Here is a 16,355-nt window from a genome sequence, read left to right as displayed (position 1 = left end):
GGTTAATGGCTCAGTTATATAATTTATTTTATCTTCTTTATTTTTTATATTTTGGAATAATGACAGCTGCATCTGAAAATAATGATATATGCACATTAATGAGTATTTAAGAAAAAGAGCAAAGTATGAAGAAGAAAGGTAAAAATACCACCCCAAGTTCTACCACCTAGAAGGAACTTTTTAAAAATTCAGGTTGTTATTGGAAAGCCATATATATATGTATACATATACATACACATATATATGTGTATATACGTGTGTGTGTGTGTGTGTATGTATGCATACCTCCAGCTCTAGCCTAACCAGAGCTCAGCAGGCCCCTCTGCTGCCCCTGGGAGCCTCAGGCTGGGCCACCTGCAGGAGTGCCCTTGGTGTGTATCCCAGAGGTTCTGTTTGTCCTGGGGCTCTGCCTACGGGGCCCTTCCCTATGGGTGGTCCTGCAGGCCTGGGCTCCGCTTCACCCTCAGTTGGTTGTGCTGGAGCATCTCCTTGGCCCTGGTGAGAGCCTCTTCTGCAGGGACAACCATATGGGGTGTCACCCCAACCCCTTCCCAGGAGCTGCCATCCGAGGCCCCCACAGAACGGGCCGTGGGGATAGTGAGGTAGAGGTTGGTGTCATCCACGTGGTAGGTCTGTGGTGGCTGGCAACCCCCGCTGGTCACCTCCCCGATGACCAGGGCCCGGCCCAGCCTCTTCATGATGTAGGTGAACTCCTCCGCAGTGCCGGCCGTCACACTGCTGGTCAGAATGACCATGCTCTTCTTGGAGCCATAGCGTTCACCTGGAAGACATAAGGCCCTTCAGGATAGGGGTCATGTCAGGACCCTGGAGCACCTGTCTTCTCTATCCTGCCTGGGCCTGCAGTGATGGAGGAGGCCCTGGGGTTTCGGTCTGTGTCCTTGTGTCCACTTGTGAGCCACTTGACTTCTCTGAGCCTTGATTTCTGCATCCGTAAAATGGGGACAAGAATGCATGCCTAATCACGAGGATTTCAGTGCTTGACAACTCCCAATGAGGCCTTTTTATGCCAAGTGATAGGAAAGACTTGACTCTCCTGAGAAAGGGACGTCCTCTCTCTTCATGAATAATGAAAACACTTAAACTGACCTGACTTCCTTTTCACTTTGGACTCAGAAAAACCCAATTTGTGATGTCATAAGAACAACCCTCTAGGACAGCACTGTCCAACAGGAATGCAACGTGAGCCAGAATGCTGCCCATAGATGTCATTTTAGGTTCCCTAGTAGCCATGTTGAGCAAGCAAAAAGAAATCCCCGGTGTTAATTTTAATCATGTTTTGTTTAAGCCAATGTATCCAAAATACATCCATTTCAAAATGTAATCAAATAAAATTATTAATGAGGTTTTTTTCCATAATGTCTTCAAAATCTGGTATGCACGTTACACCTCCAGCACATCTCCACTTGGGAGAGCCACATTTCAAATGCTCGGTGGCCACAGGTGGCTTGTGGCTCCCATATTGGACCTCACAGTTCTGGGACCTCACTATCTGTAGAATTGAGTCTATCTTTAACTTCCAGTCTTGAACATCTATTTGAATTTAGAATTCACCTGGTTCTGATTTGTATTTACACTTCGTAATATTATTGAATGTATGTCCTAGAAGCTACAGCAAAATGCCTGTGTATTACAGAAGCATGGACATGAAAATGATGGCGTGTTTCTCTGGTCACAGGCACACCCCCATTGATCTCTCCAGTCCTTTCTCGTTGGATAGGAGCACAAGTTCCTTGGTCTTACACACTGGGCAGGGAAGATAGATGGAGGCCGTCCACCCTGGAATGGGGCTTTGAGAGTCATGGTTCTATAAAGCTAGCTCAGGGCCTGCCTTTGCTCCTGTAGCCACAGCTCTGTGTCCAGGGCAGTAAACAGAAGCCTGATGAGCATCATGACCTTTCCAGGCAAGTGTGTGGCACTGCAGCTGAGAGCTCAAATATGGTGAGCACTGGAAATGCCCATTGGGGTTGGTAAGGGGCGGGGAGAATCCTTCAAATTCTGCATTTGTCCTGCAGGCTGGTGATCATAGTGCTAAGCCTGGGGGAAATTTTGGTATTAGACAAACTAATATTCACATTTTGGGTTCCACTTATTAGCTGCATGACCCTAGAAAAGATACTTGACCTAGTCAATCCCCACTTTTTTTTCCTCTAGAAAACGGGCGTAGTGATACATGCTTTCCAGGGATTCGAGATCATGCACATCTAGTGCCTGGACTAGGACAGGGCTTTACAGTCTGGTTACTAGGACTTTTACCTACACTCAAGCTGTCTTTCCCTGGTTTCCCAGAAGCTTCTAGAATGACAGTAGAAAGAGGAAAGCTTCTCCACGTACCTACAACCTGGGCGTGTGTCCAGAGTTCACTGATGGAGTCATCAGGCCGGCTGTAGATCTTATCCAGCAGAATTGGAGGGCCTTCATCAAAGAAGTAGGAGCACAAGATGGGAATGGAGGATGTGGGGCCACCGATGTTGAACCTGAGGGATGGGAAGCAGAGCCTGTTCAGGGGCTGAGCTCAAAGTGAGGCCCTCTGTGCCCCTTGGGGAGGCCAGGATCTTTGTCCCATGGACGGTTCCAATTCTTGGCAGCCTCAATGTACTACCTCTTCCTCCTTTAGAATACCATGGGTTGGCATTTTCCAGAGTATTTCCAAGAGTACTAGTCTCTTGAGAACAAAAAACTTTGTGGTCAAATATGTTATCCTTTCCTTCTGCTATATAATTAACACATGTTAATATATTAAAGGACCAGTCGGGTGCAGTGGCTCACGCCTGTAATCCCAGCACTTTGGGAGGCTGAGGTGGGTGGATCACAAGGTCAGGAGATCGAGACCATCCTGGCTAACACAGTGAAATCCCATCTCTACTAAAAATACAAAAAATTAGCTGGGCGTGGTGGCAGGCACCTGTAGTCCCAGCTACTTGGGAGGCTGAGGCAGGAGAATGGTGTGAACCTGGGAGGCGGAGCTTCCGGTAAACTGAGATCGCGCCACTGCACTCCAGCCTGGGCGACAGAGTGAGACCCCATCTCAAAATATATATATATATATATATATATATATATATGTGTGTGTGTGTGTGTGTGTGTGTGTGTGTGTGTGTGTGTATGTATAAAAGGCCCTGACAAGTCCTGCAATCAGAAACTTGTTGATCAGTTTCCCCCATTTATTGACCATGGACTGCTCCCCTGCACCCGTATCTGCCTATGAGTGGAACACATTTTGGGAAACATTGTTTTTCCCAGTTGCATTCTGTGACAATCTTATGACACCTACCGGCTGTCTTAGTTCAGGTGTCTTAACAGGGCACTTAGTGTGTTGAAATATTCAGGCTTGTGGAGCCACATTGGAAGAAAAGGAGCCTGCATTTCTCCCAGGCCATTTAGATTTGTCCCACTGTGTGACCTCATTGGGGCCCTGTCTCCCCACTGGGGCTAGTGACATGTTAAGCAGCCTCATCCAGTTGATGGCCTGGGATGACCTGGCTGGGTTCTGGGCCTGTGATGTCAGTGTCTGAACCTCCAAACAAACCTCAGGGGTGGAAGGGTCTTTAAGCAAAGTGCACTTGCAGGCTGGGGCCATCTCCTCTTTAAAAAGTGTAAATGGCATATTCAGAAGAAAGGGACTTAACATGAGTGTCATTCAGGTGCTCAACAGAACTTCTAAAGAAAAAAATGATCAGAGAGACCACAGGAGCCTCAAGCTCGGGCTGTGAACACACACAGAACTGGAGCCAGGGCTCATGTTTTAGCCTTAATGTTCTTTCGGGAGAAGCAGTGGGTGCAGGACTGAGAGCCACCTAGTGACCACTAAGAACCATGTGAGCACTGAGGGCTAGAGAACTGGAGCTGGGTGAATGCTCCTGCTCTGCCACCCCCTGCCACTTCTTTTAGACAACAGGGGAGTGTGGAAGGGTCCCGTCTGAGGAAGGCAGCCTGCCCATGGAGGGTGCCAGGGCATGTCCACCAATGGACCCCAGAGTCACGGGATGCCAGGTCTGGCCACTGCCTGAGGGTGCTCATCCACCTCGTAGCCCTAGTCCATGATGTAAACTCACGACATATGAGGCACAGTTTTACAGAAACAGAGGGGAGGTGGCTAGCTGAAGACATCCTTCTGACAATCATTTGGTGATGCAAAGAATTCTTTTGATAACAATAGTGATTAATTTCTAAATTCTCCCTGTGCGATTTTCAAATTCTGCCTGTATGACGATTCATGTGACCAGGGTTGTCATGAGTTGATTTTGTATGACGTGAGGTGCCTTCCCAGGTGGGAGGCCTGGCTGTCTCACACGCCACTGGCCATCAGAATCACCTGGGATGCCTGTCAAATACAGATTATTGGGCCTGTCCGCTGGAGCTTCTGAGTCAGTAAGGGAGGAGTGGGGCCCAGGAATCAGTGTTTTTAACGTCTCCTTCCTCTCCTCCCCACTGAATCCTATGACCAGGCAAATTTGGGGTAATTCTCAATCTGGAATGCACATTGGAATTGGAGAAGTTTACAAAAACGACCAGTGCTGGGCCCCGCTTGCAATGAAACAAGAACCCCTGGGCTAACTGGTTGGAGCCCTGATAGGCAGGAGGCCTGGCCCCCTCAAGTCCTCTGCTGTGTTGCAGGGTTCCTTTTCTTCCCTGCTGTGGCCCATAGCTTTGACTGTCCCCCCGCAGTCCTGCGTCCTGGCTGGGAAGCACCGACCCCTGGCCACTGACCTCATGTCGATGATCATGGCATCCGTGTGCATGATCTTCTTCCAGACGTGCTCCACCAGCAGCTTGGAGACCTGGGTGAGCAGCTCACCGTCCCCAAACATGTCAAACCTCAAGTAGCCAATGTTGTCCTCAAACACATTAGTGTGGAAGGAAAACTTGATCAGCTCTTCAAAGACTTCAGGGGAAGGGATCTGTAAGAGTTGGAGGTCCTACTCAGTGTCAGGAGGAGCAGCCGGTTTTAGAGTCCAGGAAAGCAGGCACCACGGATCGCCTTTATGTCATGGGAAATATTAAGGGCATGGGACAGGAACTGACATTTCTGAAGGAGTTAGTAGATACCAGGGACTTTCCCAGTGGCATGTCTGAGATGTGAGAAGGCTAGAAGGCCCAGGAATGGTCTCCCCTCTGACCTCTCCAACCTCACCAGATACTTCCTAACGCCTCCAAGCTCACCTTCCCCTCCACTGGGGCAGGATTGGAAGATGTTAGTTACCTCTACCAGGCGCCTGGCCCTGTACTGAGTACTTTGTAGAGCTTATCATCATCCTCACAGCCACCTGTGCAGGAGATAACATGACCCCCATCTTTTCCATGGAAAAACTGAAGCACAGAGAGATTAAGTAACTAGTCTCAGGTCACACAGTCAGTAAGTGGTGGAGCCAGAATCTGAATCTACATCTGACCTCAAATCGTGAACCTTGGCTATATTGGAAAGGATGGAGCAGTTGATTTGGAAACTGGGGATCCTGCAAGCCTAGCACAGGCTACTCCCACGTGGATGCACCTCCTCCTCCCTCTCTAAGGCTGCTGGAGGGAGGCAGGACGTGGTGAGCTTGACTGGGACCAGGAGCCTTCGTTGACAGAGACGCCGCCCTCCAGGCTCTGCCCTGCCCTCAGTCACAGCTCTCTGGCCCCAGGCCACTCTCCTCTGCTCCTCTCCAGGCCTCAGTTGTGAAAAATGGGGATGACAATTCTGTAGCAGATGCTTTTGGCACTCTCAGCCCCCTCTGCTTTCAGCTGCCCCTGGCCCTACTGACAGGCTCTCCTATAGTACAGCCTTGTCTTTTCACCCTCAGCTCAGGCCTTCTCCAAGAAGGGGGAGCCTGCCCCACCCTGAGTGATGTCCTCAGGGCAACTCTTGGCCAATGTGGGACAGGAGCCACTGGGCCCCACCTGCAGAGGACTGTGCCTGGGAGCATCCCCACACTCATCAGTGTCCTTGCTTCAGCAGAACAGCTTTGAGGCATCTGCTTGTCAGCTTCCCGTCTCACTCTCCCTGCTCCCTCCTTCACACCTGCTTCAGCAATGGCCTCCCAGACAAACTGCCTGCACTCAAGCCCTGGTCTCAGGCCCTCCTCACAAGGAATCCCACGACAAATGCTGCCCTGCACAATCATGATGATGCAGCAAAACCACAGGTAGAACAGCGTGGAGGTGTGAGTGCTGCCTAGGTGGAACTCTCGGCCAGCGGTGGGGCACTTGGTAAAGCCCACGGCCACCTCTGCCAGGTGTTGGCCTCTTCCCCAACACTGACAATGAGAAGCCCTGCCATCACTCACCTTCCACCCAGCCAAGGCTGAAATGCTTTCTATCCCAGGGGCTTCCAAACTGGCTTCCTGTGAGTATTGGTTGGCTTTCAAACTGGCTTCCTGTAAGGTGGGTGCAAAAATAATTGCAGGCTTTTCCATTGAAAGTACTTTTGCACCAACCTAATATGCATGTTCAACAGAGGTGTTCAGCAACCCCAGGGTCACAGAGAGTGGATGGAACAGGTTGAGAAAGAGGAAAGGACTTGACTGGTCAAAACTTAAACATGAGAACAAATCTAAAAGCCATTGTCATGCACTGTGCACAGAGCCCGGCCTGTGCAGACAATGGGCCAACTCACTCCCGGGACTGGGCTCAACCAGGTCTCCCTTGGGTCTCACCTGCATAGGGACAATTCCAGGAATGCGGTCCTTGGCATTCTCAGGGATATGGGCTGCCTTCAGGTGTGGGTCTCCGGAGAGCATCTGCAGGTCGGCCCCCAGGATCTCGGCCAGGGCCACTTCTGAGGTCACCCTGGAGTAGCGGCTCTGCAGACCGCTCAGTTTGATGGCCGTCTTGGCCCCCAGCTCGGCGAAGGCATAGTTATCAGCCACCAGCTTCCCGGCCGTCTGCAGCACCGTGGGCACCTTGGCACGCAGAGCCACTATGTCCTGGGCTGTGGAAAGGGCTTCGATCATGGGCACAGTGATGTCAGGCTCCACGCCAGCCAGGTCCCAGGCCTTGCCTGTGGTGGCACTCAGGGCCATCTGGGTGGGCATGGATGCGTATAAGGGGCTGCTGCCCACCTGGTAGATGCCCACAGAGAGTGCCCCTCCAGCTGTGGGCTCCCCAATAACCGTAGCCCGCTGCAGGTCCTGCATGGTGTGTGCAAAGGCCTCGGCCGCAGAGCCACTGGTGTGGCTCATCAGGATGTAGAGATCCTTGTGTGAGCCATAGCGCTGGCCCGCGACCTGAGGCAGGGTCCACACCTCCATGACTTTCGAGGTGGCCCTGTCAAAGACAGAATACAGGTGCTGGCGGGGTTCTGCCTCAAAGAAGTAGGAACAGAGCAGCGGGATGGCCGTGGAGTAGCTGCCAGGGTTGTAGCGCAGGTCGATCACCAGCGCAGCGGTGTCCACCAGCTGTTGCCATACCAGCCGCACAAGCTGTGGCCCCACGGCCTTCACTGTCTCCAGTTCAGCCATGGCGTCAAAACGCAGGTAGCCCAGCTGGCCGGGCAGCACCTCTGTCTTAAACAGGGCCTCAATAAGGTAGGTGAGCTCCTCTGGAGAGGGGACAGCAGGGGGTGGTGGGGGTGCTTCCTCTACCACCAGCTCACCAGGGCTGTGGAACACTAGCAGGCGGTGGTCCCCAGACACCTCCTGCAGGTCTGCTGTGAGCTGAGAGGCCAGAGACTCCAAGTCCACAGCTGTGCGGTAAGCGCCCTGGGCCAGCTTGGCCCGCAGCAGGGCACTGGTCTGGCCCACGACTTCTGGGCGAGCATAGTGGGCCTCCAGCAGGTGCCCTGTGCCCTCCACCAAGGCCCCCAGGCTCTGGTGGAACTCCAGCACTTCCTGGGCTTTGTCCAGGGCCTCCTCCGCCAGCACGATGGCATCAGGCACCACTCCACCACCCAGCCAGGCCTCGCCGTGATTGTCGATGAAGGTGAGGACCGGCACGGTAAGCGCGAGGCTGCCTTCCGGCGTGTCTAGCAGCGGCACGGTGCGGGTGTGCAGCAGGTTGCCCGCGGTGATCTCACCTACCAGCGTGGCCCAGCCCAGCGACTGCATGAGGAAGGCGAACTCCTCGGCGGCCGTGGCGGTGCGGTGGCTGGTGAGCAGATACACCCCACGTTGGGTGCTGTAGCGTGGGCCCGGGAGCTCCATGTGGCTGAAGTGCTCCTGTGTGATGTTGGTGCGGCGATCATAGGTGGTGAAGAGGTGCACGGGGCCGGCCTCGGGGCCCTGGAAGTAGGACAGGAGCAGGGGCACAGCGGAGGATGGCCCTCCGGGGTTGTGGCGCAGGTCCATGATGAGGTGCTCCGTGTCCTGTAACGGCTCCCACACCTGGCGCAGGACATATGGGGCCAAAACACCCAGCACGGAGGCGTCAGCAAAACTATCGAAACGCAGGTAGCCCACGTTGCCCGGCAGCACCGACACCTGAAACACAGACTCCACCAGTGCTTGCCGGATAGCGTCGTCCTCAGGCAACTCTGGGGCTGCCCCTGGTGGATCTTCAGCTGCAGCATCGGGCACCGGCCCAGAAGGGGTTTCTCTGGGCCTGATGGCTCGCACCAGGAGCCTGGGATCCTCGGATGCAGCCTGCAGGCCGGCATTGAGCTTGGTGACCAGATCGTCTTCGGAGACCACCGTGGAGAAGTCCATGCTGGCCAGGTGCTGCAGCAGGGTAGGCACACGGTCCACCAGCGTGTAGTAGTCCTTCAGTGCCTCCTGGAGGCAGTGGACCACCCCTGGAAGGGCGCTGCGAAGAGTGAGGATGTCCAGGGCTTTCTCCAGGGCCTGCTCGGCCGGTGTCCCCACACAGGGCAGCACTCCGCTGCCCTCCCACGTCTGGCTGCCTCCACCCAGGGGCCCCAGGGACCTGGACACGGGCACGGTGAAGAAGAAGTCAGACTCGCCTATCCTCAGCTTCCGGAGGTCCAGGGCCCCTCCTCCAGTCCGCTCGCCCACCACGATGGCCCTGCGCATCTGCTTGAGGATGTGTGCGATGTCCTCCGCCACGCCTCTGGTCTGGCTGCTGGTGAGGACCACCACATCCTTGTCGGCACCGTACCTTTCTCCCAGGACCTGGGGCAAGGTCCAGATCTCTGTGGTGGTGTTGGAGGGGCGGTTGTAGATAGTGTCCACGTGCAGGATGGTGTTCCCTGGGTGCAGGTAGGAGATGATGTAGGGAATGCCGGAGATCTGGCCTCCCGTGCAGTGCCGGAGATCCAGCACTAAGGCGGAGGTGCCCATGAGCTTCCCCCACACGTGGGCCACCAGGAACTCCCCCATCATGCTCAGCACCTCCTGGCCCGGAACGCTGTCCACCCGCAGGTAGCCCACATTACCCTCCAGAACCTCATGGCGGAGGCCCCTTTGCAGCCAGGCAAGCAGTTCCTCTTCTGAGAGACTGGTGAGTGCTGGGACTTGTGGGGGAGGCTCGGGGGTGCTGGGCTCATAGGAGATGACCAGGCGAGGGTCGTTCAGGGAGCTCTGCACCCCAGCTGTCAGCACACTGGCCAGCGTCTGCGGGTCTGAGATGCTCAGAATCTCGTGGCTCTTGATGGCCTGCTGGATGGCTTCCTGCATGCCCAGCAGGTTCTCTGGGAAGCAGTAGTTATCCAAGAGGACCTTGGCCATGTCCAGCACCAGGCTTGGCTGGAACAGGTGTGTGGGGCCAGCCAGGCCACAGAGCAGCATAGACATGAGCAGAACCCATTCTCTCATCATGGGACCCAGGGGGAGGCCTGGCTCTTGCACAAAAGCCCCCTGGACTGTGTGCAAGGCCGTGGCCCTGCTCCGTGCAGCTGCCTTCTGCCCTTGTCCTCCTCAGCTGGTGGACAGAAGGTCTGGGGCTAAACTCCTGAGTTGGAGCAAGGCTTCCAGCTCCAGTAAGCCTTTAATCCTGTCTAATTCAATCACATCAACCCTGGGTATCGGGGAGGAGTGGCCAGGGTGGTTTGACCCAGAAGGTACATTGCATCTTATCTTGCTGTGCTGCGTCTGCATATCACAACATTAATCGCTGCCATTATTTTAGTTCCTGCCACATGCCAGACACTGTGCGCCATCCTTTACAAGCTGACAGTTTCCACCAGAGCCTTGCAGAGTCCAGTTATTAACTTGCAAGTCCTCCTTGGAGAACTGGTTCTGCCACTGTCTCTCCCGTGGCCTCAGGGAAATGTCTTAATTACTTTTTGTGTAGATTAAGTGAGAAAATATGTGTAAAGCACTTCTTCCCAGTACCCAGCAAATAGGAAGCACTCATTACTGGCAAGTTCTCTGTATTAGATATTATCTCTGTTTCATAGCTAAAAAAAAAAAAAACATGCCAGAGAGTTTTGTAACTAATAGAAGCCCATTGTTTTAGGTGGGGACAGATAGGGGTTGCAGCAAGAAGAAGCCCTTGGGGCTACAGTTGGCCCATATAGTACAGAGGCTGAGTCTGAGGCTGGCATCAGCCTCAGAGCCTGAGATTTATTTCTGTGTACCATTAATGCCTCCAGGGAACAGAAGGGGTCCCCCTACAGCTTTCTAATGCTAGGAATGATGTGTCTGGACCATCACGTAGGGTGTGGAGTATAGAGGCGCCCACCTTCCAGATGTCACAGGACTAGTATTCCCATTCAGATGAGGTTAGCTCTGAGAGTTAATGGCTAGAGGTGACTCCTGATTCTTGAAGGCTCAACCCACAGCCCGCAGTTTGCAGGGAGAATCAAGCAGGAAGTCTTGGGTCTCTGTGGTCCCAGGCTTCACATGGAATCCAGATCATTCCTTCCGAATGCATAGAGCACAAGAAACAGGGAAAGGTAGACTGCTGGACTCTTCAGATCCCAGCTTCTGCCACTTCTCATAGAAATAATGTGGGTGCTGCTTGCAACTGACTGGCTGCAGAAATCCAAGAAGTCCTGCTATGGGGTCGGAACCTGGAAGCCCTGCTTTGCCACTGAATGCCCCTGGAAATGGGCACTTCCCTCACTTAACAGACAGACAACTACTGCCCAGACAGTGGTCACAAGGCCAGGGCAGAGTGTCGGGAGAGCTGTCCCAAGCTAGCTCTGGTAACACTGCCTTGGCTGAGCGGGCAGCAGGCAGGCACGCCTGTGTGCCTCAGCAGGCAGCTGGAGAAGGTGGTCTCAGGGACGTGGGCTTTCTCTGCACAGCTGAGACCCACAGTCTGCTCTTTGGAAATCATTATCTGAGGATGTTTACCAACTGCTTTATGAAGGCCAAAGAGGTCAATTAGCTAAAACAAACATATTTTTAGCTCGTTAGGATTTGTGTAATGCTCAAGTGACATATGGTCACATCACTCCACCGTATGCAGCCAATGGAAGTGAGCCTGATTTACTATGAGAATGGGGCGGGGCTGGGATGCTGCCAGCACCTCCAGATGAATGCACTCCTTGCATATCCTTAGACCTGCTGGGAAGGCTGGGCCTTTCTGCCTCCACTTGGAGAATCACAGTTCTGAGCATGCACTTCTGTGTCCTCAGAGGGCACTTGTCTGCCATTGCTTGAGTCCAGGCAAAGCTTCTGGCCCAGAAAGGGCTTGGGGGAGAACAGGAGTAAGACTGTCTTTGGGGAAAGGATTAACTGTAGTCTTACTAGATGTAGTTTCAGGATAGGATGTCTGGATCTATCACTGGGATTTGATTTGTGTGGCTAGCCCCGAGCCTTAAGAGGGACATGAGAAAAAATCAGCCTGTTGCAAGTCCCTGGGCTGCCTGAGTTGGAGGGGCATGGGTAGAGAGGCAGTGCATCTCCTGTGGGTAAGGCCCAAGCAGGTGGAAGGGCAAGTTCTGTCCTCAGAGTTCTCTGAGCTCCAGGGGTTGTGGGGGGATGTAAGCCGATGGTGGCCGGCCTCCTTAGCTCATGAGGAGAGTATGTTCTGGGTAAGTCCCCAGAGTGAAAGCCTAGAGCTCTACGTCTTCCCATCCAGTCCCCGACAACTGTAGGCCCAGGGTGGGTTCAGAGAGTCCATTTGATCTTGGGGGCTGAGTTTCGGAGTTGGAGGGGGCTGGAAGGCCCTGCAACCCCTCACTTATACAAATGTCCTGTGGGCAGAGCTGTGGCGGGCAGCTTAGAAGCCACCCTGAACTGAACTGGTGAGAACTGAATAGGTGAGTGGGTGAGACCTTGATAAGGTGACATGAGACCATGATTAGGTGACTCGACTGCTCTGAGCCTTGGCTTCTTCAAAAGGGAAAAACAGAACAAGGAGAAAAGCCTCAGTATTGCTGGAGGATTAGGTGTTACCGTCCTAGAAGTTTTGAAAGGAAGTTGAGGACATAGGAGTTGGTGAGGGGCAGCTTGGCTCTGCCTGGGATTAGAACACCCCTGTGGTATTAGGGAAAGTCATTCCAAGAGGCTGGGGCTGCCCTGGAGACCTGGAGTCCTAGGGCTTCTTAGGCTCCAAACCTTTCCTGGGCCTCTACATATCTAAGGAGAAATGCCCAGACCCAGGCTCCAGAGACCAGCCCTGCAGCATCCGCAGCGCAGGTTAAGAGGGGGACAATGACACATCAGGGCTGCTGCAGGGATGGTCAGGGAGCATGCGGAGCTGGGCAGTACAGGAAGGAGCGACTTGCCTACTGCATCACAGATGTTGTCTTTTCAGTGTATTGTTGTTTTATGTCTGTCTATTGTTTTATGTTAGTTTTCCCATCAGTGTTTTATAATGGAAATGTTCAAGTGGTACAGCAAATATCTATATACTATCATTTAAAGAAACGCTTTGACATGTTCACATTTTAAAGAACTTATCTGAGCAGACAGCGATTCATGAATCCAGTAGCTCCCCACAAGAGGTGGTTTGGGGCTCTGCAACGGAGCACAAGGGGAGACTTCCACAGGGTGAAGGTGAAAGTGGAATAAATATTACAGATGCTTTGGTTGCTTAGCGTTTCCGCCCTTGCATGATTTGGAACATCCTGGTGGAAAGTTCAAGACCATGTAACTGATGTCCAGTTGGCCATCAGTGATTGACTGGGCTTAAGCTTCGGGTTCTTTTAAATTAGCTGTTTACAGGAAATGAGTCTGAGTTAGGTTTCAATTTGCTCTTGTAGAAAATCAGGGCATTAGAGCTACCTTAGTTTAATGGCTGCCTCCCTAGATTCCACCACTAACATTTTATTACCCCTTTCTCATCTCAGCTCTGCCTTACCAGCTTCCTCTACCCTGCAAGCCTCCTCTCCTCTGCAAGCCAACACATTTTTTAATGCACTTCAAAGCAAATTGAACCTTGACTTTTTATTCATTTTACTTTATTTTCATTTTACATTTTTCTTAAATCAGAGGAGTAAAACATACTCATTTTGTAGAAATGTGCAAACAAACCTTTCCCAAATCTTTTAAAATCCAGCCTCCTTTAGTAACAAATAATCAGCATTGAATGTGTAGCCATTGTCACCTGTCTCTGCGTACACGCAGGGAGGTGCACGTATAGGAGAGATCCATCCACACATCTATAGGCAGACCATCCATTTGTCCATCCTATTGTCAGCCCTTTATTAGCATAGATGGTAATTTGCATTTTGTTTTACTCACTTAACCATACAACATAAACATCCTTCCCAGTTGAAGTATACTCATTAAATTCATCCTTTTAATGGCTACATATAGTCTGGGGATTCCTAATCCAAAAATCTGAAATCTGAAATGCTCCAAAACCTGAAACTTTTTGAGCACCGACACACCACCACAAGTGGAAAACTTCACACTTAAGTACTTAACACCAACTTTGTTTCATGCAAAAAATTATTTAAAATATTGATATAATTACCTTTAGGCTGTGCGTATAAGGCATACATGAGGCATAAATACTGTGTTTAGACTAGGGTCTCACTCCCAAGATATCTCATTATGTACATACAGATATTCCAAAATCCAAAGAGAATCTGAAATCTAAAACACTTCTTTCTCCAAAACTTTCAGATAAGGGATACTCATCCTACAGTAGTTCTTGATGATTTACTGATCTGTTCCCTTTGTGAGGCATATTTTAAGTTGTCTTTGTTTTTGCTTCAATATTGTTTCAGCGATATTGTGATAAATGTTTTTGAACACATGTTCTTAAGGGCCTAAGGTGTTTTTTCGTTTGTGGATAAATTCCCAAACCTGGTCTTGCTGAGCCAAAGGGCATACACACTTGTTTGTTTTCTTTATTGTGTTTTTTCGGTACCTTTTAAATTATCTAATAAGTATGTCCTTTTTTTTTCACAACTTAATTGATGTATAATTAACATATAATGAACCTATTTGAAGTGTATCATTTAGTCAGTTTTGACATGTGCGTACCCCCCCAAAACTCTCACCACCACCTGGGCGACTTATACTGCTGTCGCCCTCAAGTCTTCCTGGTGCCCCTTTGCTCCCCAGTCCCCTCTGCATTCCCATATCCAGACAAACATGGATTTACTTGCTGCCAACACTATAGATCAGCTTGCAGCTTCTAGAATTTGCTATAAATGAAATGATACCATGTGTATTGCTTTTTTATCTGTTTTATTTTGCCCAACATAATGATTGTGGGATTCACCCAGATTGCTGAATGTACCAATAGTTCATTTGTTTGCTGGGTAGCCTTCCATTGCACAGATGGACCCCAATTTGTTATCCATGCACCTGTCGAGAGCCCTTCAGGTTGCTTCCAGTGTATGAATATTACAAAGAAAGCTGATATGAGCCGGGCATGGTGGCTCACAGCTGTAATCCCAGCACTTTGGGAGGCTGAGGTGGGCCGATCACCTGAGTTCAGGAGTTTGAGACCAGCCTGGCTGACATGGTGAAATCTAGTCTCTACTAAAAATACAAAAATTAACTGGGCTTAGTGGCAGATGCTTGTAATCCCAGCTACTTGAGAGGCTGAAGCAGAATTGCTTGAACCCAGGAGGCAGAGGTTGCAGTGAGCCAAGATTGTGCCACTGCACTCCAGCCTGTACTACAGAGCAAGACTCTGTTTTAAAAAAAAAAAAAAAAGAAAGAAAGAAAGCTGACACAAATATTTGAGTGCAAGTCTTCGTGTGGATGTATGTCTTTTTTTTGGCTGGAGTAATACAATACCTAGATAGGAATGTATATTTAACATTTTAAGAAACGACTCAACTGTTTTCCAAAATTTAAATTTCTACCAGCAGCAAGAGACTGCCAATTCCTCCACATCAATGGCAACAATTGGTAAGGGGAGACATTTACATTTTAGCGTTCAAATAAGTATGTTGTGGCATCTCATTGTGATTTTAATTTGCAATGGCGTTGAGCATCTTATTATGTATTCATTTGCCACTTGTATGTCTTCTATGGTGAATTCGCTGTTCAAATCTTTTGCCCATTTGTTGGGAAAGGGAGGCAGTTGTTTGTCTTATTATTGATGAAGTAAAAGTTATTTTTATATTCTGGATGTAAATCTCTTACCTGATATATGTGTTGCAAATATTTTCTCCCAGTCCACGCCCTGTCTTTTCATGCTGTCAACAGTACCTTTTGAAGATTAAAATGATGAATCCAAATTTATCATTTTTTTCCCTTTACGATTCATGCTTTTAGTGACACAGCTAAGAAATATTTGCTGATCTCAAGGCCACAAAATCTTTCCTTTAGTATTTTGTTCTAGAATTTCCATAGCATTAGGTTTCACATGAGTCTGTGATCTGTTTTTAGTTAATTAGATATCCAGTTGACCCCATGCTAGATGTTGAAAAGACTTTCCTTGTTCTAGTGAATTGTATTGGCATCTTGATAAAAAAGTGATTGATCGCATCTGTGTGGGCCGATTTCTACAGTCTATTCCACTGCGTTCATCTATTTGTCTATTTTCTACCCACATCACACTCTCTTGTTTACTACAGTTTATAATATGTCTTGAAATTATGTAATCTGAGTCTACCAACTTTGTTTTTCTTTATCAAAACCATTTTGGTTATTCTAGTTCCTTTGATTATCCATATAAATTTTTGATTCAAATCATTGACTTTACAATCAGACTATTGATTGGGATTGAGTTGAATGTACAAATGAGTTTGACAGACAATTTATCTCTTAACAACACTGAGTCTTCCAACCCAAGCATATGTTATATCTCTTTACTTACTTAGGGCTTCTTTGATTTATTTATCAGTGTTGTGTGGTTTCACTATATAGATCATGCAAATATTTTGCTAGGTTTATACCCACGTAATTTGTGGGGATTTTTTTTGGTGCTATTGTAAATGGCATTTTTTTCTTTACATTTTAATGTCCAGCTATTTATTCTGTTTTGATATATTTTGCAACTTGCTAAACTTCTTTATTTATTCTAGTATACGTTTGGAAGAATCCTTGGAATTTTCTAAAAGGGTGTTCATGTTGCATTTCTTGATTGACAACTTATGGATG

The 16,355-nt window shown here is 49.7% G+C and overlaps 1 protein-coding gene across 1 annotated transcript; it reads right to left on the bottom strand.

Moving 5' to 3' along the window:
- Positions 1-9,823, bottom strand: RBP3 (retinol binding protein 3). Its single transcript, XM_025396981.1, has 4 exons — positions 6,657-9,823; positions 4,729-4,919; positions 2,353-2,495; positions 1-781 (listed from the first exon to the last, which is right to left on the bottom strand). Exons 1-4 carry the CDS (start codon positions 9,708-9,710, stop codon positions 426-428), a joined length of 3,744 nt encoding a protein of 1,247 aa, XP_025252766.1. The 5' UTR covers positions 9,711-9,823; the 3' UTR covers positions 1-425.
- Positions 9,824-16,355: the final 6,532 nt, after the last annotated feature.

This window comes from Theropithecus gelada, chromosome 9 (genome assembly GCF_003255815.1).
Source record: "Theropithecus gelada isolate Dixy chromosome 9, Tgel_1.0, whole genome shotgun sequence".
NCBI classification, from domain to species: Eukaryota; Metazoa; Chordata; class Mammalia; order Primates; family Cercopithecidae; genus Theropithecus; species Theropithecus gelada.
Note: the sequence above shows the minus strand (reverse complement) of the source record. Positions and strands in the feature narration are given on the sequence as shown.

Excerpts from the sequence above, each read along its gene's own strand:
- RBP3 (XM_025396981.1), bottom strand. The coding sequence starts at position 9,710 with ATGATGAGAGAATGGGTTCTGCTCATGTCTATGCTGCTCTGTGGCCTG. Across the intron at positions 4,920-6,656 it reads CTGGAATTGTCCCTATGCAG|ATCCCTTCCCCTGAAGTCTT; the intron begins GTGAGACCCAAG and ends CAACTCTTACAG. Across the intron at positions 2,496-4,728 it reads GCCATGATCATCGACATGAG|GTTCAACATCGGTGGCCCCA; the intron begins GTCAGTGGCCAG and ends CCCATCCCTCAG.